The sequence below is a fragment of the Prionailurus bengalensis genome, chromosome F2 (assembly GCF_016509475.1).
Source record: "Prionailurus bengalensis isolate Pbe53 chromosome F2, Fcat_Pben_1.1_paternal_pri, whole genome shotgun sequence".
NCBI lineage: Eukaryota > Metazoa > Chordata > Mammalia > Carnivora > Felidae > Prionailurus > Prionailurus bengalensis.
In genome coordinates this window covers 82,518,520-82,540,998 of record NC_057353.1, presented here as the reverse complement: position 1 = coordinate 82,540,998, position 22,479 = coordinate 82,518,520, and the positions used below count along the sequence as shown (strand labels likewise).

The window sequence follows — 22,479 nt, the reverse complement described above, 5'->3', positions numbered from 1 at the left end:
TCACCTTTTCTTTGTTCTTTCTCCTGTTTGAAGAACACCTCTTAACGTTTCCTTGAGGACCTGCAGGTCTGCTGAGGACCGTGCCTCTCAATAGACGTTTATGTGAACAATGCTTGTTTCTGCCTCCGTCTCCGAAGGGTTTTTGCCGTGTGAAGCATTTGAGGATGGCAGGCGTTTTCTTTGGCGCTGGGGAAGGGTCTTCCGTTGCCTTCTGACGCCAGCTGTGGCGTGGGGGAAGCTGGCTGGCTTTTTTTTCGCCGGCACCCGGGCTCTTCCCTCTGGCTGTGCCACAGCCCTCCTCCGTCTGGCTTGCGGCAGCTGCTGTGGGATGCTTAGTGTGCTTTTACTTATTCTGCCGGGGTTGGTGGTGTTTCCGGGTACCGCAGCTTGACAGTTTTCACTTTTGAAAGTTTTCAGCCCTCCTGCCTTTGGTGTATTGCCTCTGCTTCACTCTTTTTTGCTTTTGGGGTCTTGGCTACGTTTATATTAAACCCTTCCACCACATTCTGTGTGTTTCCTGTGCTCTTTTCTGTATCTGCCATATTTGTTTTTCTGTGCTTAAATCTGGACAGTTTCTTCTGACTCATTTTCTAGGTTGCTTGTTGTCTGTCCAGCTCTGTATAATCTGTTGCACCGTCTGGGGAGGATTGGGTAGCTTCAGTTATTTTTAAATTCCAAAATTTCCATTTGTCTTTTCAAATAGTGTCTAGGTCTGTGCCAAAATTTGCAAACTTGTCTTTAAGCCCTTGAATACATCAGTCGTATTTAAAGTCCATTAAAAAAATTTTTTTTATAAAGTAATTTTTGCACCCAATGTTGGGCTTGAACTCATGACCTTGAGGTCAGGAGTCACATGCTCCACGGACTGAGCCTGCCAGGAGCCCTCTAAAGTCCATGTTTGATCAGTCAGTCATCTGTTCAGTCCATTGTCTGAAGAGATTTTTTTAAATATTGTTTTTTTAAATATTTGTTTTTGAGAGAAAGAGAGAGAGCATGAACAGGGGAGGGGCAGAGAGAGGGAGACAGAGAACCCCAAGTAGGCTCTATGCTGTCAGCACAGAGCCCAATGTGGGGCTTGAATCCACAAACCCTGAGATCACTACCTGAGCCAAAATCAAGAGTCAGATGCTTAACTGGACTGAGCTACCCAGGCGCCCCTAAAATTCTTAGTTCTGGGTCATGTCTGATCTGCTTGTGTGTCCGTGATTTTGTTTTTGTTTTTGGATTTTTTTTGTTTCTTTTTTGTTTTTAAGTTTATTCATTTTTGAGAGAGAGCACACGCGAGCAGGGCAGCAGGGTGCAGAGAGCAAGGGGGCGGAAGATCTGAAGCCAGCTCTGAATGGTCGGCACAGAGCCTGACATGGGTCTCGAACTCATAAACCTTTTGGCTTTCATGACCCGAGCCGAAGTTGGACACTTAACCGACTGAGCCATCCAGGTGCCCTGTTTGTTTGTGTATTTATTAAATGTTTATTTGTTTTGAGAGAGAGAGGGTGCATGTGTCTCGTGTTGGGGAGGGTCAGAGAGAGAGGGAGCGAGAATCCCAAGCAGGCTCCACGCTGCCAGCGCAGAGCCTGACACAGGGTTCAAACCCACGAACCGTGAAGAGTTGAAGTCAAGAGTCAGACGCTCAACTAACTGAGCTACCCAGGCGCCCCTGTTTTGGTTTTGCTTGTTAGTTTTGGAGTTTATTTATGCAATCCCTACACCCAACCATGGGGCTCAGACTCACGTCCCTGAGATCAAGAGCCACCTACTGTGCAGACCAAGCCCACCAGGCGCCCCTGTCTGGTTATTTTGTGTTGAGTGGTGGGCATTGTGGACGGAGTTATGGAGATAATTCAAGGATGGATGATGTTTCTTCTCCCAGACGGGATATGGGGCCCTCGGGGAGGTAGGCCTGCAGAGTTAAGGGCAGTGTTGGTGGGGTGGGAGGTTCTCCAGGGGTAGAATGCCCCAGCAGGCTGGTCTGGCAGAGCAGGGTCTGTACAGGAGGAGGGGTAAAGGTGGGGCACCGGGAGACCACACAGCCCATCCCCGCGTCTGGTGGCCCACTTTCCTGTCTGCAGGATGGAGGCGCTGGAGTGCCCGTCCCATGCCCAGTGTGTGGCTGGGTGGGGAGGACGGGTGGCTCAGAGCATCCAGTGACCTGCGTGTTGGGGACAGGAGCGGCTCACTCACCTGTGGCCTCTGAGAAGTCTCTGGGGTGTAGTGTCGACAGGGCAGCCTGTGGGCCTCCTGGACGGTGGCCTTGTGCCTGCAGGCGTCTCCCTGCCCCAGATCCAGGTCCTGAGAGGGACCTCCAGTAGCCATGCTCAGTAAGGATGCGGAGCCTGAGTGGCAGAGCTGGGCAGGCCTGGCGTAAAGCAGGGGCAGTGGAGGCTGGGTGAGGGGCCTGGGGGGGCACACTGCCCAGGGGCGGGCACTGAGCTGCTGAACGGGGTTGAGTGACAACTGGGAAGGTGGTGCCCATGCAGGCAGGCCCCCTGGGGACAACCAGGGAGAGTCTTGGACTTCCAAGGGTGGCCCTGGGGGAATGGTCCCAGTGCCCAGCCTGCCTAAGGGAGCTGGGCAGGGTCTCTGGTTCTAACCCCGGTCCTGACAAAAGTTGACTGCCTTCGGGGACACTCTCCTTGGCCTGGGTGGGTGGGGCCCCCCTGCGCGCAGGGGACGGCTCTGTTGGCATGAGAGGACCAGGAGGGTGGAGGGCTTCTCCCCTGCGGGACATGGGGGCTAGGGTGGGTCTTGGGGTTCCCGAGAACTCGGCCCTGCTCTCATAACCTGTGCTGGGCCAGAGCTGCTGGCGGCTAGGAGACCGGGGTCTGGGGATACTGGGCCCATCACCTCTGTGCACCCGAGGCCCCACTTCTCCTTGTGGGAGCCTCTGGGACACAAAGGTGGGAAAAAGGCTCTCTGCCAGGAGCCAGTGGGTGGGCGGGCGGGCAGGTGGCGGTGCTGTCCTTGGAGCCCCCCGGGCTGTGTCCCTGCAGTCCACCCTGCTGCCGTGTCCTCACAGGACCACCCTGGGACAGATGGAGCCTCTTAGGATGGGAACCGGGATAGGCCTCCCCACGCCCCTGGGATCCGAGCTGGAACCCTTTGTGCTGCTCTACCAAGGGAGGGATCCCTCAGTGGCCCTGGAAGGGGCAGGGTCACGTGGCCCTCCGTGCCTCTACAGCTGTCGGGGCTTCCAGATGGTGCCTGTGTCTGTGGGGTCCTTTGCTCCTTATGACCCTCCTGCTTTCTTGTCCCCCGTCTTGGGTCCATGGGAGGTGGTAGTGGCCTCTCCTAAGGCCTCTTGACAATGACCTGTTTACCGGTAGGGGCCCTTGCTCCCAGACAGGCAGCTAGGATCTCCTGGGGTGTGGTGGCAGGTGGAGCCCTGGCCGGGAGGAGCCTGAGGTAGCACCATTGCCGGGCCTTTTCTGGAGCCACCCGGGGCCACGCTTGTGACCTGGGGCTCTCCGTGCTCATCCACGTAGCCTTCCAATGATGAGATTTGGTCTGAATGGACAGAATTGATGGGATTTGCGAAGGAATTCTGTAGCTGCACGCACACACCGACCGTAAATCCCAGTCTCTCGTCATTAAGCGTCCGTTATTTGGTCTGTGGATGGGGAGACTGCCGCGCACCTTGGCTGCCCCGTGCCCTGGGTGCCTCAGTCTGGACCGGCCGGAGCCGGGAGGCTGGCTCCCGTTCCCAGGCAGGTATGCGGGGGCCACCCCCTGGCCGCCGTGGACCCGCCCCCGCCCCCCCAGCGCTCACTGGCCTGTTTGTTGTCATTCTGCGGGGCTCTGCGCTTTCTAAATTAATTCTGGAGCTGTTGTGTTTCCTTTCACAGTGTATTCCGAGCCGCACGGATCTGTGATGGGCTCTGGCAGCTTTTCTCCTAATTGCCCTTTCCGCATCAGCGGCGGAGCGATTAAGTGGCGGGGTGCGAGCCTGAGCGCGGCGGGGTGCGGCAGCCTCAGAGAGCGCGCTCAGCGGTGCGAGCCGAGCCGTGCCGCGGCCACTGCCCTGCAGCCCCGCCCCCGGCTGCCGCGGCTTCGGGGAGGGCGGTGCCTGCGGCAGCGGGGCGGGGGCGGTGAGGGGGGCCAGTGAAACCTCCTCCGTGGGGGGGTCGGAAACCACCTTCCGACGGCCCCCCCCCCCCCGGAGAGCGTGTGCCTCTTGGGCCGGGACCTCTCGCCAAACGAGGGATGGCCCGTGTCAGAGATGCTTCCCGGCCAGCGACCGGTGTGCGGGGAAGCTGCTGGCCGGCCCGCGCTGTCGTGGCGGGTGGAGATGTGCTAGATGGATGGCGGACCGGGCCTCTGGCGTCGTTGGCCCGTGTGGGGAGATGCTGGGGTCACCGGGTAGGCTGGTTGCCGGTCCCCTGGCCGGGCGTTCTCGAGGGCCTCCTGCAGGGCCCTGCTGCCGGCCAGCTCTGGGGAGGCCTGGTCCTAGGTCGCCCGTGAGCAGGGCACAAACCCGAGGGAAGACTACCCCCCTCCTGCTGCCAGGCCTGCCCCCCACGGTGCCCGGAACTGAAGGGACCAGGGTTCCTGCCCGAGTGCCGTCTGCCTGCAGGCTGTGGTGTGGCCTTGTCCCTAGAGACACGCTAGTTGGGGCCCTGCTGAGTGACAGGCTCTTGCAGAGATCAAGGGCCAGCAAGTTTTCAGCCAACTGAAGGAAACAGGCCTTTAGTCAGAGAGAAGCCCCCGTGGGTCCCCCGAGGCGCCGCGTGCCCTGAGCACTCAAGACACTTGCGGAGATTGGGCTCTGCTGAGACAGAGGTCTTGGGCTTTATTTCAGGGTTTCCAGTGCTGTTTCTGTCTCTCTCCCTCCCCTGCTCTAAGCAAAGGCTGGCTGGGAGGGGGGGCAGCTCCCGCAGTCAGCACTGGAGGAACCTTAGGGGCCCGTGGCCGACCCCTTCCTAGAAGTCCCCCCCCCCTCACTCCCACCCCCCAGCCGGGACCTGTGACCACAGCTCAGAACCACGGTGCCTGTGCTGTCACCGGTGAGCCTGCCGCCCCCCTGCTGTGCTCCCCTCTCCGGGCTCGCGCCCCGTGGGACCTGTGTGCGCATGTAGGGGACAGCTGGGCAGTGAACCTGGTGGCTGGCCAGCTGCCTCCTCTCTCTGGCTGGGGGTGGGGCCAGGTCCTCGTGTCTCAGGAGGGGAATCCAAGCTCAGAGGATGAAGGCGGGGAGGCTGAGGTGAGGGCCGAGCAGGCTCCACGGGGGCTGGGAAAGCTGCCCTGTGCCCCTGGATCCCCACCCACGGAAGGCCAAAGACCCATCAGATTCAGCTGGGCAGGGGCCTGCTGCCTCCCCATCCACATCCCCGGGGGTCCCCGGGGGCACAGTGTGGGCCGGTGGAGCATGGTGTGTTTGGGGGGTGGGGCTGGCCCCACTGCTTCTGGAAAGACAGGCTTGGGGCCTTGTGGGAAAACGCGAGCTCCCCAGCCGCAGGCCCCACCGCAGAATCTGGGGAAGGATGAGGAAGGGAACCGTGCTCTGTGCCAGAGCGTTGCTTGCGTTGGGAGGTGTGGGGAAGCCGGGACAGGCCGTGGGCCCCACCAAGCCCCCACGTGCTGGGGCGAGCCCTGCTGAAGCCTGTGGCTGTCCAGAAAGTCACCGATGCCACGTGTTCCCGTCGCTGCTGAGTCTGCAGCTTGTGCAGCTCTGGAATGCTGACATGGGGGCAGGCCGGACTGCTGGGGCGCCCCCGTGGCTCTTGGGACCTGTTCTGGCCGCGGCGCAGTGGGGAGGCGACACTGAGCGAGGCCGCCTGTGTCCCGTGCCCCTCTCGGAGACTCCCCTGGTTCCTTCTCTTGGTTCTCTTCACTGCTTGCTCGTGGCTGCCTTCTCCTCAGCCTGGCCTCCGGGTATGTGCGTGCGTGTCCCGGTGGGGTGGCGTCACCCGTGGGAGGCTGCAGGCCCTGGTCCCTGCGAGAAGGCCGTGCAGACGTCCGGCAGCCGTCAGGGGCCTGTTGGGGGGCCAGTGTGCCGTGGTGCGTCCGCCAGCCCGTCCCTGCAGCCGCCTGTGAGACGGAGTGGTCTGAGAGCAGCCCCTGTGGGCCACCGGGCCTCCGTGCTGTGTCCCCACCTGCCCCTCTCTCCCTCGTCCCTCCCCTCTCTCCTCCTTACGCCCTCCCCAGTGCTCCTCTCCTTCCCACTCACAGAGCACCGAGGCCTGTATCTGTAGGGGGAGCCCCCCTAAAGCTGCCCCCTGGCCTTACGTTGCCTCCTGCAGAGCTTCCCACGTGTGTGGCCCATGTGGCCACGGGGCCATCACTGAGGCCCGTGCTGCTGCTGGCCTGGTGGCTGCACCCTGTGCTGGGGCTGGAGGGCCCTGGGCAGAGAGGTGGGCCGAGCACGGTGGGGTGCCACCTGCCGGGCTGGTATGGGCAGTGCAGGTCCCGCTAAAGCCGGCCGTGTCCCCAGCTCCTCCCTGCGGTCCCCTCCCCGGCCAGGCCCATGTGGCTCTGCTGGGCAGTTCTCTCTACATGTGCGAAGCACGAGCCAGTTTGTACAGGCCTCCCTGTGCGGTAATGGAGCTAGGGCCCCCTGGACGTGTGGCTCCCACACTGCTGTCTCCGGCTGCCGTGGCGAGCTGTCTCTGGCCCTGTGGCAGCCACGACGGACCCCCAAGCAGGACTCGGGGTGAATGAGGCCGGGGCACACCCACTGCCCGGGTGCTCGCCTCCGTGGCCCGCTCGCTGCCCTGGCGCCATAGCCCTGTCACTGTGGCCACCAGAAAGGCAGTGGCCCAGAGGGAAACCGGGGAATGTCAGGAGAGGGTCCCGGCAGTCTGGGTTTTGTGAGGGGGACACATGGTTTTCTGTGAGTGACAGCTGCTCTTTCTAGAGGCGTTCTTTGCAGCCTCCCTGGCAAGCATCTCTCTTTAGCCCCAACACAGAGGAAGCAGGGGAGGGACCCTGAGAGAAGGTGCAGCTGTGGTGAGTGGGACGCTGTGCCCTTGCAAGAGCCCCCAGGCCCGGGCTCTGTGGGGAGCTGGGACCGCCGGCCCCTGTGAGGTCAGGCTGGTGGAAGGGTCCCCGAGCCTGGGCGGGTGGCCCTCATGAAGCTGCGGTTCCCTGGGGGCTGGGGCTGCTGCGTCTGCTAGGGGGACTCCCCTCCTGGTGCTCCCATCCCTGTGGGCGAGAACAGGGGGTCACTAGGGAGGAGGCAGGCTCTGCGTGCCCTTCCTCCCCCGTGGGCGGTATGGCTGCATTGGCTCTGCTGTTGGGATCCCCGTCAGCGTCCACAGGGAGGGCAGGGCGCGCTCTGAGCCTTGCCTTCCCCCACACCAGCATCATTGCGTGTCAGACATGCACCCGGGACAGGGAGCTGGGCCCTTCCCCGTCTCTCATGGCTCAGAATGTGGGGTGTCTGTCCATCTGGGAGCGGTGGGCCCTTCCCATCACTTTCTTGGCCACCCAGAAGTCCCCCCAGCAGCAGCTACCAGACGGGGTAGATGGGCCTTCGTTTCATGGGCCAGGCTCTGCCCCCTTGGCTGGACTGGCCCTGCTTGAATGTGGGCCCCGGTGCTGTTGGTGAAGAGTGGACGTGGCCCTTCACCTGTCCCTGGTGGACTTGGGAGCCCCCACATTGCTGCCCAGAGCCTCTGGTCTTCTGGGGTTTCAGCCTGGCTGTGGAAGCGAATGCCTTTGTACCTGGTAGGCTGGCCTTCCCGTCCCTGTCTGGCCAGGCCCCCAGATGGAAGGGGCTTCGAGATGACAGAGCACTGGACGTTTGTGAGGCCGGAGACCGCACGCTAGCAGGCCCGGTGCGGGGGAAGGTGTTGGCGGGCACTAGTCCTGCCTAGGTGGTGGGGGCTGTGGCCTCAGGCCGCTGCACTGGGCACGTGAGCCCTGGCAGGGGCATAGGTGAGAGGCCTTGGGAGGAGACTGTGGCCCGCTCCCGGGCCTCTCCTGCCGGGCTGGCTTCAAGTCCCGTCCCCTGGCAGGTGTTAGTTGGGGGGAAGCGGCGCTGGGCTCAGCTCCGTGTTTACCGACACAGGGGCTCCGGCAGGCGGCCCCCACTCTGTGCGTCGTCGCACCTGGGTCACAGGGAGGACGGGCCGCCAGCACCGGGCCCTGCCAGGCAGCGAGGCCTGCGCTGGGGTCGAGGGAGAGCAGTTGGCATTAGGCCGGCAGGACCGGAGGGTCATCTAGGCTCTGTGTCAGGCGCAGGATGGGCTACCTTGAGAGGAGTTCAGGCATTTCCTGCGGCGCTGGCCGCGGAGTCCCTGCAGCTCCAGGTGGGAAGGCCTCGCGCAGGCCGGGCCCTGGCAGGGACCCCGCAGTGCTCCAGGTTGGGGTAGCAAGTGCTGCCACTGCCTCCCCTCCCCTGATGTGTTCCCTGGGGGGGGGGTCCCCCCTTCCTGGGGGCAGGGTGGGCTCGGGGTGGGGGGGAAGGCTGGGGGGTGCCCGCCTACCAGGAGAGGACCTTGAGGGGCTCGCTGAGCTCCCTGCTTCTTCCCAGTGCACGACAGGTCTTGCCAAAAATGCGTTGAATGAGCGAATGAGCGAGTTCCTGCCAGAACCTTCTGCAGGGGACACAGCGGTGTCGGTGCTGCCTTCCGTTAGAGCCTGGCCTGTGCGACGCGCCCCGCGTGGAGTCCGCTTCCTTCTCAGGCCTCTACTCTGCTCTGCAGTTGCTTTCCAAACGCTGTTTTCACTGTTCGCGTCTTAAACTTTCCTGTTGTCCTTGGCTGCGTGATTCCACGGAAGTGGTAGATGGACCTCAGGCCACCTAATCCTGGGGCTGTGAGATGGGCTCGCCCGGCTCGGTGCCTGGCTGTAGACGACGGACCCCGAGTATCATGGCTGTCAGCGTGGGCCTGGGTGCTGGGCCTTGTGTTCTGGGGGCTCCGCGACTTGGGATCCAGAGGCCTTCACGCAAGCACGAGCACCGGTTGGCCTCAGAAGGGCTGAGGGGTCCCCAGGGTCGCCAAGGCCAGAACTGGGCTCTGAGCACAGGAGGGCACAGGCCTGTCCTGTGACCTGGGGCCAGGGGAGGAAGGGACCAGAGTGGGCCCCCTGGCCACAAGCTCTGCCTTCCTGAAGCTGGAGCTGAGCCCCTGGACCCGCCACGCACCATGGATAGACTCCGGTGCCCTTCGGGGGCGCCGGCCACTCCCTGACGCATGTGTGCTTGCCTGAGGCGCTGGTGCTCCCCGCCTGCTGTCCTGGGGTGCTGGGGTCCTGCAGGGCGTGCTGAGCCAGAGTCGTGCCCTGCCTGGAGTGTCCTCTCCCTGCCTGGATTCCTTAGCTGCCTGCCACGGTGCCCCCGTGGCCTTCCCAGTGTGTGGGGGTGCCTCCTGACCTCCCAGGAGGTGCTGGGCCTCCCTGCCCCCTGTGCCCATGCCTGCGGGTGGGGGATTGGTGAGAGGTGCTCAGTCTCCCCCTTGCTCTTGTAGGTAGCACCGTGGTTAAGAGGGGAGGGACGACCCACCCCCATAATCTATAGCGACTGTCATGGAGCAAACTACTCCCATCTCATACAGACGGGTCACGTGTCGGCACGATCGATGGCTCGCGCACAATAATTATAGGAACTAGCGGCTTGTGTTGCTTGAGTGAGTTTAAGAAGAGTAGGGTCTCAATCTTTCCTCTAATAGGGCCCTGACAGTCCGTGGCGGCGTTGGCGCTGCGTCTTGGGCTGACAGTGTCGTCATTAAACACCAGGTAGTGTGGGACGACAGCGAACACGGCCCGCTGGGGGACAGGCAGCTGACAGCCCTTGTTTGTCATCACCGAGCCGCCCACGCTCCTCAGGCTGCAGGGCCGATGGCTGCTCGGTGACGTATGGCCTGTCGGGCTGCCTCTGTGATTTGATCATCGCTAACCGTTTGTCAGCGGCCGGTCCCCGGCTTGGATGACGGTGCGGCGGAAGGCTGGCGGCGAGCGCCTGCAGGCCGCGGGGTGCACGTGGGAAATCAGTGGGGCTGGATGGACTGCTGCCCCTCAGACCCCCCTTCCCGGGCCCTGGGGTCCCTACGGCTCTGTCACAGAGGGGTGTGTGCTCGGGTCCGTGCTGATTTGGCCGGGGCGCCCTTTCCACGGGCTGGCCTCTGAGCAGAGGGAGCACAGAGCCGGCCTGAGAACTTCCGCGGGGGGCCTGTGGACGCGCTGGCCTCCGATGGCCCCAGGGTGCCCGGGAGGGTCTCCAGCTGCCCTGGCTCCTTGTCCCCGGCCACCAGCAGAGACGAGGGCCAGACCATCTGATGGCAGCGGGGCTCTTCCAGCACTGGAAGTGCTGGGAACCATCAAACACAGGAAAAGTGGAGTGATTTATTAGACTCATAAAAATTCATACTTTGTGATTCCAGTCATCCCACCACTGAAGCTTGTTAGAGCTCAGTCCCTGGCAGCTCCTGGCGGGTGAGCGCTGGGCGGGGCGCGCACTGCCTTCTGCCTGGGCTGCTGTCACGCCTCATTTGGAGAAGTGGACGGGCCCCTGCAAGCACATGAATAAGTGTTCACAGGGTGGGGGCTCTGTCACGGTTCGGCCGTGCTCTCACGGGTGGGAACACGGCGGCCAGGTCCTGTCACCTGTGTGCTTCCTGCACCTGCGGGGCCTGGGTGGACAGCAGGGCACCTGTGCGACGGTACAGGTGGAGGTCTGTGGGCATGTTTGTAGCGGTCTTTACGGGGCAGGATGACGTCTGCCTCCTGGCCGCTGTTTTCCAGGCTGGCGTCAGTGGAATCGAGCTCCTCTCCTGTCCTTCCTGAGGGGCCCTGGGCAGAGGCCCCTTGGCCTAGCGCCGACCTGCCCCAGCGGGGCTCCTCCCTACATCTGTACCCCGAGGGGCCAATGTACCCTGTCAGCTGTGCTGTTCGTCGGGCTTTGTGTGTCCTATGTGGAGGGCAGGAGGGAACGGAGGCTCCCCCTTCTGATGAAGATGTTCCACTAGAGCCGGCCAGAGCCAACGCTGCCTGGGAATCAGTGCCCTGCACACAGTGGAGGGGCCTGGGGGCCGTTGTGGGGGGGGCGGGGAGAGAGGCTGGGAGCCTTGTCGGGGAACCTGGGACTCAATCCCCTGCACACAGTGGAGGGGCCTGGGGGCCTGGGAGCATGTGGGGGGTGGTGCAGGGAGAGAGGCTGGGAGCCTCGTGGGGGAACCCGGGAATCCCCTGCACACAGTGGAGGGGCCTGGGGGCCGGTGGGGCGGGGGGAACCGCTTCTGTCTGCCTCCTGGCTCGCAGCCTGCCGGTGCGCACCTCCGCGCCATGCGGCCACCCGCAGGGAGCTGGCTTCTCGCTTGGCCGGCGGGAAGTGGTGCCCAGCAGCGCTAATCTCCCGCGCCCCTCGCCGCCCCGAGGGGCCGTGCTGCCGACCCTCGCCTCCTGACGCAGGTGGGGTGTCGCTGACAGAGCAGCTGGGAACAGCCTGGCGCGGGGCCTGGCGGGGGAAGCCGGTGGTACTTTCTAAGCCGCTGTGTCTGAGGCAGCGGCGGGTGGGGGGCGCCGGAGGTTCCCTGAGCACCCCGGCGTCCGGGCAGGGGGTGTGCGTTCGTGGGGCGGTCTGGCGGACGCTGCAGCTGAGCTCGGCTGCTGAGGGGCCTAGACGGACGGGCGGGGGATCAGGGAGGAGGTCGGGGCTGTTGACCAGAAAGGACGCGTGCTTCTAGGCTCACCAGAGACTAGTCTGCAGACGGGGCTGGGGGAGGCCGGCACGGGGCCCCGCTGGCGCTCAGGCGGAGGGGTCCCTGGTCTGTAGGCCTGGGAGGCCCAGACCCCCTCCCCCCCCCCCCCCCCGGCAGCCCAGAGCGCTCCGACACAGGTGTGGCAAGGTGTCCACTTACTGCCCTAAACACACTGAACCGCGAACTCAATTAGAAGGCAGAGATCATCAGGCTAGAAAGGCTGAGCTGAAGCCAACGCTGCCACAGCGGTAGCACCGCCGTCCGAATGGGACCCGGCTTGGTGGGTTCTGCCCGTGGTTCCAGCTGGGAGCAGGCCCAGCGGCTTCCTGGGTAGAGCGTCCCGCCCTGTTGCCTGGGGCCCTTGGCTGAGTCTTTCCCATGTGGTAGGCCTTGGGGGGGGGGGCGGGGGGGGGGGAGAAGGGCAGTCCAGCCCAGTGTGGAGAGATGAGATGGCCAGGTTGTTCCTTGGTGTCCTGGAGGAACCCTGCGGCTCGCCCCCCAGCCAGGGGGCACCGGCGTCAGTAGAAACTGGGGCGTCGGTGTCCTCGCCCCAGGTCCCAGGGCTGGATCCCATTCCGGGTGCTGATCTCCCAGTAGCACAGAGATGGGGGCCCATCTGAGACGGGGCGGGGGGGGTGTGGACCGGCCCTGTGTCTGGACACATCCTTCCTGGTTAAGCGCGTAACTGAAGGGTCTGGGCTTGGGCTGCAAAAGCCCTGGTGGGTCTCGGAGGGGCTGGCAGGCGGGCCACGTGCGCAGGAAATGGCCGCACACGGTGTGCGCCCATCTGTGCCGGCCCCCGTGCGGAGCCTCGGGCGTGTGGGCCCGACCGTGCGGCGGGACGGCGGTCAGGGCCGGGGGCACAGAGTTGCCAGGGCGGAGTTCGGGCCAGCGTTCCCTTGGCAGCTACTGCGGACACTGGGGAGCAACCGGCCTGAGGCTGAGTGGGGAGGGGAGGGGAGAGCAGGCCTGGGACCCCCTTCGGCGGCACCCGACGACCAGAGCCCGGACCCCACAGGCCTTCCTTCTGGCTGCTTCCTGCAGATGGTGTGCATCCACGGACCTTTCCCGGTGGCCTCTGGGGTCGGCTCGCCCCTCCTAGGAGTGGGGCCCTTTTCACTCCCAAATGCGGCCCCGGTTGCACCGTCTCCAGGACCGTGGGGGTCACCGAGGGGACAGCTCAGATGACGTCGACCTTCAGAAATGCCCTGGTGGACGGGCAGTGTCTAGAGAGAGCGGGCACACCTCACTGTCCCCTCTGAGGCCGAGTGGGGCTCGGGCCCACCCCACAGCCCTTCTCCGGGCCCCAACCCCCGGCCCTGCCCCAGGCAGACAGGCCGTGCTGCTGCCGTTCGCCCTGGTCGTCTCGAGCACTGCCCGTCCTGCCCGGCCCAGGGCTCCGCAGGCAGCCCGGCCGCCCCGCGGGGTTTCAGACACCATTGCGCGTTGAAGGCTTCTCAGCCGGTGCGCCTGCTGGTCTGCGTACGTTGCCGTGGCCGTTTTGCCGGGAGTGCGGCACACCCGCTGTTAGGACAGAGCCGGGCTCTGCTGGGGTCCTGCAGGGTTGCTGTGACGTGTGGGTTTGCGGCCACTGCGCAGCCCACCTGCCACCAGCGGGGAAAGCGGCCCGCCCCTGCGGCACCTCCCGCTGCCGAGAAGACCAGGCGCCTCTGGGCCGACCTGCACCTCACCTGCCCCTGCCCCCTGCACCCACAGTCTTTCTAGTGGCTGGTCTCGGGTCGGGGAGGTAGGGTAAGGCCCTGGAGGGCTGGGTGATGCACCTCGAGCTGGGTGTGGGGAGCCTGCCTGGGCCCAGTCCTCCCGCTGGCTCTCTGTGGGCTCCTTGTTGCCTGCGCACTCTCCAGACCCGCCTGGCTTGCTTGGCCCTCGCTTCTGTCCCTGTCACCGCCCCTGGGGTGGTACAGAGTCTGAGGGCGAGGTGAGGCCTTGGTCGCAGGTAGGAGCCTTTTGCCAACCTGGAGGCGGTGTGGGGAGGCCCGGGCCCCGTGCTAGCCGGCTGCTCCTTCGTCCCCCGGGAGCCCCCAGGGCACCTCCCCGCTTCCTCCAGGAGAAGCCAGCACCCTGCTTGCCTAGAGCTGTTCCCTGCTTTTCACTGCCTGGGGCCTGGGGCTGTGCTGTCCCTTCTGTTTGGACCCCACTCAGGCCCCTCCCGGTCCTTCCAGGCTGGCGGTGTCACTGCTGGGGGCACTCGTGACAGGTCCTGCCTGCCGTGTGCACCTCTTTGCACCCCTGACCACCATCAGCTGCGGTCACGACCGTAAGCTGGCCGCTGATCTGAGAGCCTTGCTCTTGCTGGAGAGCAGAATTGTGTCTGGGGCCTGCCCCAAAGGCCATGGCTCTCAGGAACTGCCCAGGGAAGAGGCCCCACAGGGGACGACGGGTTTGTGGGCGTGCAGGTGCCCAGGTGCTCACAGGGGCCTCCCACCCTCTCTCTCGGGCACATCAGCGACCCCACTGCCAGGTGCTGTCCCACGTCTGTGCCAAGGAGGGGGCCAGGCTGGTTTCCGTGGCGCGGCCCCTCCCTGCTCTGGCCTCTCTTGTCTGCCTTAGGCCAGGCCTCCCTCACCCAGTGCCAGGCCCTGGGCTGGGTCGAGTTGGCACCGCATCAAAAACTCCGGTTAAGGCTGGAAGGAAGACCTTTCGGAGTGAGTTTGGGTGCACAGAGCTTGCCGGTGGTTGGCACCCACGGGCCCTGGTCAGGTGGGGGCCCTGTGCCCATTTCGGTTGGGGGCTGTGGGCGGCCTGACGGGAGGCAGGTGCGGGTGGGTGGGGGCACTACCAGCCTACAGCAGGGTGACCAGCTGGGACCTGAGCCCACTGAGAGTGGACAATGGCTTCTGTGGCAGAAGAGCAGAAATCCCTGTGGCTTCTGAAATGCTGAGCCGCAGCACGGCCTTTTAGAGCTGTCTGCAGCCTGCTCGCAGATACTGACGCGTCAGGGTAGCTGTTGATGAAAAGCGGATCAGGCAGAGGAAGTTGAATCTCCCTGGACTGTGAACTGGGGAGCCTGGGCCAGCAGAAGCCCTTGGCCCCATGGCCACTCCACCAGCCGGGCTCCCCACCCTCAGCCAGAGGGGTCTCCGCCCCCCCCGCCCCCCCGCCCCACGCTGCCGTGGTCCCGAGAGGCCAGGGGTCTGGGGCCTGGCCTGGGGCCCCTCTTCCAGGAGCATGGCTTGGTTTTGAGGGTGCACGACAGGCAGGCTGGATTCCATCTGCGGGCTCTGTCCAGTCCTGTTCCACTGGCGCAGGTGAATTCTGTGCTCAGGTACCAGTCACTCGCTTTTGCTCAGCTGTCCTGTCCCCCAGCAGGGATGGAGGGCTGGAGACAGCCCTGCCCTTCGTCTGTGCCTCCACCAGCAACACCCCCGCTGCCTCTTCACGAGGCCAGAGGCTCAGGGAAGAGGCTTCTGGAACGGGGTGGGGAGCCAGCTGTGGACAGGTCTGCCATCTTCACGGGGCCTGTCTCTGGAGGCCCCAGTGCCCCTGTCTATGGGCCGTGGCTGGGCGAAGACCAGAGGCTGGTGGATGGGAGGCCACGGAGCCAGGGGCGTGTGGTCCCTGCCCGGCCCCCCCAACCAGGCCTTTCCCTAGGGGGCCGGACAGTGGGGTGCTGCTGGGGACACTCGCTCAGCCCTGAGTCTGCCCGCCTGTATGGGGAGCAGCCTCAGGCAGCCCTTTGCGCAGTCTTCGTCTTCTCCCTATTCATTAAACAGTTGTGAAATTAGCAGCTCATTTTCTACCTAGTTATTGCCCTTTGAAGTTCCATAAAAATCTGAACTCCGTCTCAACTCCTGCTCTGCACTAAAACAGAGAGAGCTGTGACCTCCGTCTGATGGGCTCTCCCGTCTGGTGGCTGGTCAGGAGGGGGACTGGGGGAGCCGGGACGAGGCATGGCCCTCCCTTTCCTGCCATCCGCCCAGTGCTCTGGGGCCCTGGGAGGGGCTGGTGTGTGCCCCGCTTCCACGGCTGGATCACGGAGGGCAGGACGTGCTGGGGGCAGGAGCCAGGCTGGCTGGGCTCCGCCGCTGGATGGGTGTCCCGCCTCCCTGGGCCTCAGTGGCCTCCCTCCCTGCCACCACGCCTGCCCCGCGTGCCCGTGCTCGGTGCTCGGGAGGGCCCCTGGCTGCAGCCTAGTCCCCCCACCCCGTCTGGGGCCCCCGAGCACGGGCGCGCGGGGGAGGCCGGCCCCCGGGCCGACTGTGCAGGCGCGAGGGCTCCGCTGATAGATGGGCTCATATCCCACTCAAATATGATGCCAGCAGTTTTCTGTAGTTCGTCTTCCATTGCGGTAGTAAAGTTTTTAATTAGGAAAGCTAATGAGATCGATTAGTCATTAGAAGTGACCTCTGCACGGCAGGGTGGAGAGGGCTGTGTGTGTGGGCCTGATAACGCGGCGCCCGGGCCTCGTTGGCAATAAAGGCGCGAAGGGTTTGATTTGAGTGAAATGTGCCACAGGGAATACATCATGCGGAGAAAAAAAATTACAACCCTGGGAGTCTGTAATGAAGGGAATTAAACCCACATCCTATCTAAATAACATGATTATCTACACAAACCCTCCGCCAGCTGGGGGGAATGGCCGGCTGCTGGGGCTGCCTTCCCAGCCGCGGGGTCGGGGCGAGGCCTGGGCTCCCGAGCCATGGGGAGCAGGGGGGGGTGTGCCTGCCACCTTCGCCCTGGGGCGGGCCTTGCCGCCTCCCACCCCAGCTTCCCGGTCCCCGTGTGCAGGCACAGTGTTAGGATCCCTGTGCCTGTTGGCCACGGGGGCACACACCCACCTGTGTGTTCTTGGCACGGGCGCCCTAGGCGGCCTCTCCAGGGTCACTGCCGTGAACCCTTCCGCTGCCTGTGCCTAAACTGCCCATTGAGGAAAGATGGGGGCCAGGAGTGACCAGCAGGCCAGGCTGTAGGGGTCACAGCCCCGCCGTGGGGCAGGGTGTGCCCTGCTGTGCCCTCCCCTCTCCTTGTTGCTCAGGACCACGGGGGGTGGGGCCTCACAGATGACAGTGTGAAGGAAAGGACACCAGGCTGACTGTTTAAGAGGAGATCTGCCTTGTTACTTTGCCTTTCCCAGAAGTGGTAATTGGGCACTAATAAGTAAAATGCAGTAAGTTAAGCAAAAAGTTGATTTTACAACAGGCCTGCGCTTTGCAGGAGTGCATCCTGAATACAGTTGCCTGTTAACTTGAATGCAGAGTCCAGGCCTTTGGGCGTGGGGGCGGGGGAGGGGGCTTCCTAGAGGTGGCAGTGCTCACATCCGGAAGAGGGGAGTGGGGCTGGGCCAGGCCTGGGTTCCCTATGCTCAGGACGAAGGGGGTGGGGCTGGTGAGTCAGCGGGGCTCCTGGGCAGGAGTCCAGCTGCAGAGCCAGGGCTGTGTGGCTCCAGCCGTGCCAGGGCTGTGTGGCACCTCCCATCCCAGAGCAGCCAGCGGCCGCTGCCTGGGAGGCCTGGGGTCAGGCGTGCTGTCCGGATGCAAGGGCCGAGGGAGCAGGGCGGCTGTGAGGGTAGCTTGGGGCCCGGATGACTTAGAGGAAGGCTCTTAGTTGGAACAAGCTGTTATTGATTTTCTGTGGTCCATCCTTGCTTGTAAGACCTTGAAAATTCAATTCAGCAAACATTTATCTATCGATGCCCACTGTGTGCGAGGCTCTCCCCTGCGTCCCAAGAGCGTGTGGGGTGCTCAGAGCTAAGGATCCACTCACTTTGGTCACTCAGCAAGATCAGGTGTCCCTGGTGATGCCACATCACCCTTTGGTTTTGCTGACCTTCTGTTTTCTCCCCAACTCCCTGGAGCTGCTGCTCTTGGAGGGAGGGAGAACCGAGGACAGACAGAGACAGACGGAAGGGGTGAGGGGAGAAGGGGGGGGTCTCCCCTGTTGCCGGGGCGTCTGTCCTGGCCTCACCTGGATGTGTCGTGGCTCCCTTTGGTGGGCAGCTGCCGTGCGTCCCTGCGCCAGTCTGGTGACCAGAGCTGTGCCCTGCCCCTGGCACTCTTTGGGCCTTGAAGCCCACGTCCACCTCTGACAGGTGAAAGGGCCCTGCACAGTCTCCTTGGTCTGGCAGCAGGCGTGCACCCTCTAGTCCGGGGCACTCGGGAGGGCTCTGACCCATGCCGTGTCCTGACCTTGCCGTGTGGGTGGATGGGTACCCTGGCAGAGGGTGAGGGGACACCTGGAGGAGGGGCTCTTCCGACATCCGGGCAAGGGGCACAGTGCCAGATACCAGGCTTGTCTTGCTTGTTCCCGGCCAGGTGTCCCCTGGGTGTAGTGGGTTCTGGCGGGCCGGGCAAGCCTGGAGAGGAGGTGTGTGGAGCCAGGAGCTGGTTCGGGAGCCTGGCTGTGGGCTGGAGTCTGTTGGGTCTAGGGCTCTGAAAGATGGGTTTTAGATGCTGTCCCTGATTCGTAACAGCTCCTTGCAGGCTGGCAACGGGGAGGTTCCCAGTCTGGTTCGGGATCTGTGGGTTCTGGGAGGGTCTAGCGGAGCAGGCCCGGGTCATGGAGCGCTGGTCCGTGCTGTCGGAGGAGCCAAAGGACTGGCACCGAGCGGGACTGGCGAGGGGATGTGGGGGTTTGGTGCCGCCCGTGCACTGCTCCCTCCGGGCCACCTGGGGCCCTGGCAGCCTTTGGCTGAAGGGTCACGGGTCTGCTCTGGTGCTGATGCTCCGGCAGTGAGACCCTGTGCGTTTTCCTGGGGGCCTCGCCTGGCACGCACGCCGCCCCTCCCCCCCCCCCCCCCGCCCCCGCCACTGCCCGATGGCCTGACCCGGCATAGCGTCTCTGTGAGTGGGAGCCCCAGGAAGCTACCCATGCTGGGGTGCTGTGCAGGCAGGTTGGATGGGACGAGGAGGAGCCCGCAGGGAGCCTGGGTCCCAGCGCCGGTCCGAGAGGGGAGCTTCCGGAGAGACTGCCGGCCATGGGCTGGGTCACGAGAGGCTTCGGCGCCCCCGTCCCGCGCTGCGTTCGCTTTAATTATCTGGGCAGTTAGAGCTGTATATTATGCGAGCCGGGCAATTAGGTACGTTCCTCGAAGCTGTGGAGAAATTGCCGGCTATCAAGTGGAGGGGAACTCGGGCAAAACAGATCCCTGTTAATTGCATGAACCATTCAGCAAAAGAGAAGCTGTGGTGTACGTACATCCCCCGCAAGATGTTATGAAAACATTGGTGATTAAATACATAAATCTGCGTGAGCATGTGGTGGGGGTGCCCGGAGAGGGAGGCGAGCAGTCTGCACCCCGGCCTCCTGTGCCCTCCTGCGCCCTCCTGCGGCCCCCTCCTCGCTACTCCTGGAGGCTCTGGGGAGTTGGGGCCAGAGTGGGGGTCCTGAGTCTGGGGGCTGTCTGCTGAGGGGCGCCAGCCCATGGTGCCGCCCCAGTCAGCTGGCCCCGGGGCGCTTCTGCCGCCCCCCCCTGCCCACGTGTCACTCGGCATCCCCAGTGCCCTGTGTCTCAGGACTCCAGGCCTGGGCCCAGCCCTCTGGAGCCTCGGGCCCCTGGGTGCTCTGGGGCTGTGTGGGGCGGGGCTGGAGTGAGTCGAGAGGCCCCCTGCCGACCTGCACTGACCCCCTCTGTGTGCGTTTCCTCTGCAGCGTCCAGCGTGCACACCCTGCGGACGCCTCCCACCGGCAAAGTGATCAAGACCCGCTACCGCATTGTCAAGAAGACGCCCGTGTCTCCTCTCAGCGCCCCCCAGTCTCCCCTGTCCCTGCCCTCTTGGCGGTCACGGCGGCTCTCGCTGTCCAGGTAGGACGCCCTCATCCGGGCTGCCTTGGGCCTGGAGCCTGTAGGGGACCGAGCTGGCCACACAGAAGCGCTTGCTCTACGGTTTGCCGGCCGCGGAACAGGCTAATTTTTCTGTGTAGCAGTTTCTGCAGCAGACCTACGGCCAGCCTGCGCGTGCCGCGTGCACTCACGGACGCACGCGTGCACTCACGGACACGCGCGTGCACAGACACGCATGCCCTCCACCGCTGTCTGTAGGCTGTTAGCTGGCAGGGGACGTCCGTGGGGGAAGCCACCATCTGGACAGTTGAGGCCACACCGGGCATTGTTCCACTTCATGGAGAAACTTCTGGTTAGAGGTAGGGCCTGAGCCGCCCTCTGGGAGCTGTGGCCCATCTTTCCTTCGGCACACGGGGCTACGGCCCTCTCCCTGTCCCCCGCAATGGGTGCTGCCTGCACCCCACCCCCCAGTGCTGCAGCCTTGCTCTGGGCCGCTCCTGGCTGAGGGCGTACAGAGTGGGGACGGTTGCACTTATTTTCTGGGTGCCCTGGCCCAGAAGTGGGAGGGCTCTGTTGGCGGAGCCGCTTTAGGGGATAGAAGTCGGGGGCCCCTGTTGTGAGCCTGCTCAGCCCTGGGGCCTCAGGAGGCCCGTCGTGGGGGGCATGGCCCCTTCCTTTGCTGAGGTGGGGGGTGGGGCGGCAGCTCTGGTGGGTGAGTGGGAACGGGGCGCCCTCTGGGAGCCTCTTCCTAGGGGAGCAGAGTGGGAGCTCCCTCATCCAGCGTCGGCCTCCACCCGGGTGCGGTGGGCACTCTGGCCGAGGGCTGTGGACAAGGGACCGTTGTGCCCCACGGGACTGGACTACACAGAATACTGGGCAGGGGCCGTCCTGCTAGCCCACCAGGAGCCCCACCACCTGCTGGCCAGTGGCTCCCTGGCTCTGGGGCTGTGAGAGGAGGTGCTGGCCCGCTGGCCTGTGGCAGGGCGATCGGCCCACCCAGGCCGCGGCACCCACTCCCTCCTCCGTTACCGCGAGGCTGCACTGAACTTGGCCCTGCTGCTGGTTTTTCTGGAGGCAATAGCTGCAAGTATATTTTAAATTAATTTTACTGCACTTTTTGTAATATTTTTGTTTTAAATAGATTTATAAGTATCTTGGGGGCTATTTCTACAAATTTATGAAGATAATTTTCACTCTCTCGATAAGGTTAAATTTACACCTGCTATTTCCATATTAATTCACAGTGCTAAGTGGGTCTAATTTTCTTCCGTTCTCCTATCTAGTGAGCATGGCCTTTCCTAATGCAATTTCCCCCTCACTAAATCACTGTGATCGGGAGTCATGATCGAGCTAAATTAACTTAAATTAATTTACTTAATAAGAGCCCCAGATCATCGTGAATGAGGTTCAGATTTATTGATCTTGCTCCCGCCTCCCCTCCCGCGGTCCGAATTCCGGTCCCGCCTCCCCCAGGGGGCGTGGCGGGGGGCTGGGGTGGCCCTGTGGGGGTCACTGAGCAGAAAGGGGTGGCAGGCCCTGTGGGGCGAGGCCTACTGGGGGGGTGGCTGGGTGCACCCCCCCTGGGCTGTAGCCGCCTCATAACCAGGCAGAACGTCAAGTCCATTAGGTGGGGAGCAGCCCAGGCGGCAGCAGGACAGGGAATACTTGCCTGCGCCTCAGTGTGGGAGTTGAGCAGGTGGGGATGGAGAGGGCGCTTGTCCATATGCCGTGTGGGCAGGTCTGCGAGGTCTGACCTCCCGGCTCAGGTAGGTGGGATGGGCCGTGAGGGGAGGCGGGCCTCATGCTGTGGGCGCCGTAGGCCCGGCTCAGAACGGACAGGCCCGGACCCAGCTGCCCACCCTGCTTGGCCACGGCTCCCCCCGGGCCGGCTGCCTTGCAGGGAGGGCCATGGCCGTGTGGGTGCCCCGGCACAGGGGCCCGGCTATGGGTGGGGCGGGTAGGTGTGGTGAGGACGCGGCTCTGGTTGGCTCTGTGACGCCCTGTCCCAGGCCGTGCTGGTGTCAGACGGCTCAGGTCCTGTGGCCCTGACTCGTGCGCGATGGCTGCGGGCTTGGGTCAGCTTCGCGGGTGCTCGAGGCTTCCAGCGCTCCCTGTGCGTGCAGGCGTGGCTGGGCCCTACCCCCCAGGACAGGTACACGTAATCTGAGGCCACGTGTGGAGGCTTTGCTTAGTGGGGTCTCCCTCCACCTGACCGCCTTACTCCAGGTCTGTGTTACCCATTGCCAGGGCTCCGGGGCACACCCTGAGCACAGAGTCCTAGGTTCTTGGGGGCCAGGCCCCCGGGCTTCGTGGGCCTGCAGAGTAGGGTGTGGTGGAGGCCGAGGGCTGAGCGGCTCAGGTCCTGGGAAACGTGGCTGCCAGCGGACTGGGGTTCCTTTGCCCAAGGTCAGCCGGACCCTGGTGGGGGGTGGGCTTCCTTCTCAGCAGAGTGGCCGCCCGCCAGCTTCCCGGCCTGTCGGTTGTGCCCGCCTGGGCTTGTCTTGTTGAGGCAGTGGAAAGGGCCTGTCTCCAGGGCCGGCGGCCAGTCTGGTGCCCACTCACCTGCTACTTTCAGCTCCATCAGAGCTGGGGGCTGCCTGTGTGCGGTCAGTGGGTCCAGGGAGGCTCTGGCCGACTGGCCTGGCCTGTGGCCTTGACCTCCACCCTGTGCATCTGCAGGCTCTTCAGCTTTTCCCTGGGCATGAGGAGGGGTTGAGCCGGTGGCTGGGCCCAGGCCAGTGTGGTCTGAGGGCGCAGGGGTGAGAAAGCAGGGCTTCCCGCCGGGTGGCCAGCCTCAGCCCAAGGCCCATGAGCTCTCCTTGGCCCTCCTGATCCGGACGCACCTCAGAGGGGAACACCCCTGGGGGGTGTGGCAGGCAGGCCCCAACAGTCCTGGAAGTCTCAGTCAGCAGTGTTGGGGACTGGGAGACACAGGCAGGAAGTAAGTCAGGTGACCCGGTGGCCGAGAGTGCCGGTGTTGGCATGGGTGGCCCTGGATCCCACCCTCCTGCAGACACCCACTGTGGAGAGAAAGCTGTGTATATGTGTGTGTGGAAATGCTGCCGTCACAGGGGAGCCTGGGGAGCGCCGCTGGGGAACACA

General features: G+C 63.8%; 1 protein-coding gene across 2 annotated transcripts in view; it reads left to right on the top strand.

Moving 5' to 3' along the window:
• ZC3H3 (zinc finger CCCH-type containing 3) overlaps positions 1–22,479 on the top strand; it is an 88,699-nt gene that overhangs the window by 16,133 nt on the left and 50,087 nt on the right. For both annotated transcript variants that reach the window (XM_043601966.1, XM_043601965.1), the window contains exon 4: positions 19,245–19,398. In XM_043601966.1, coding sequence (XP_043457901.1) covers positions 19,245–19,398 — 154 coding nt within the window. The remainder of the gene's footprint in view (positions 1–19,244; positions 19,399–22,479) is intronic.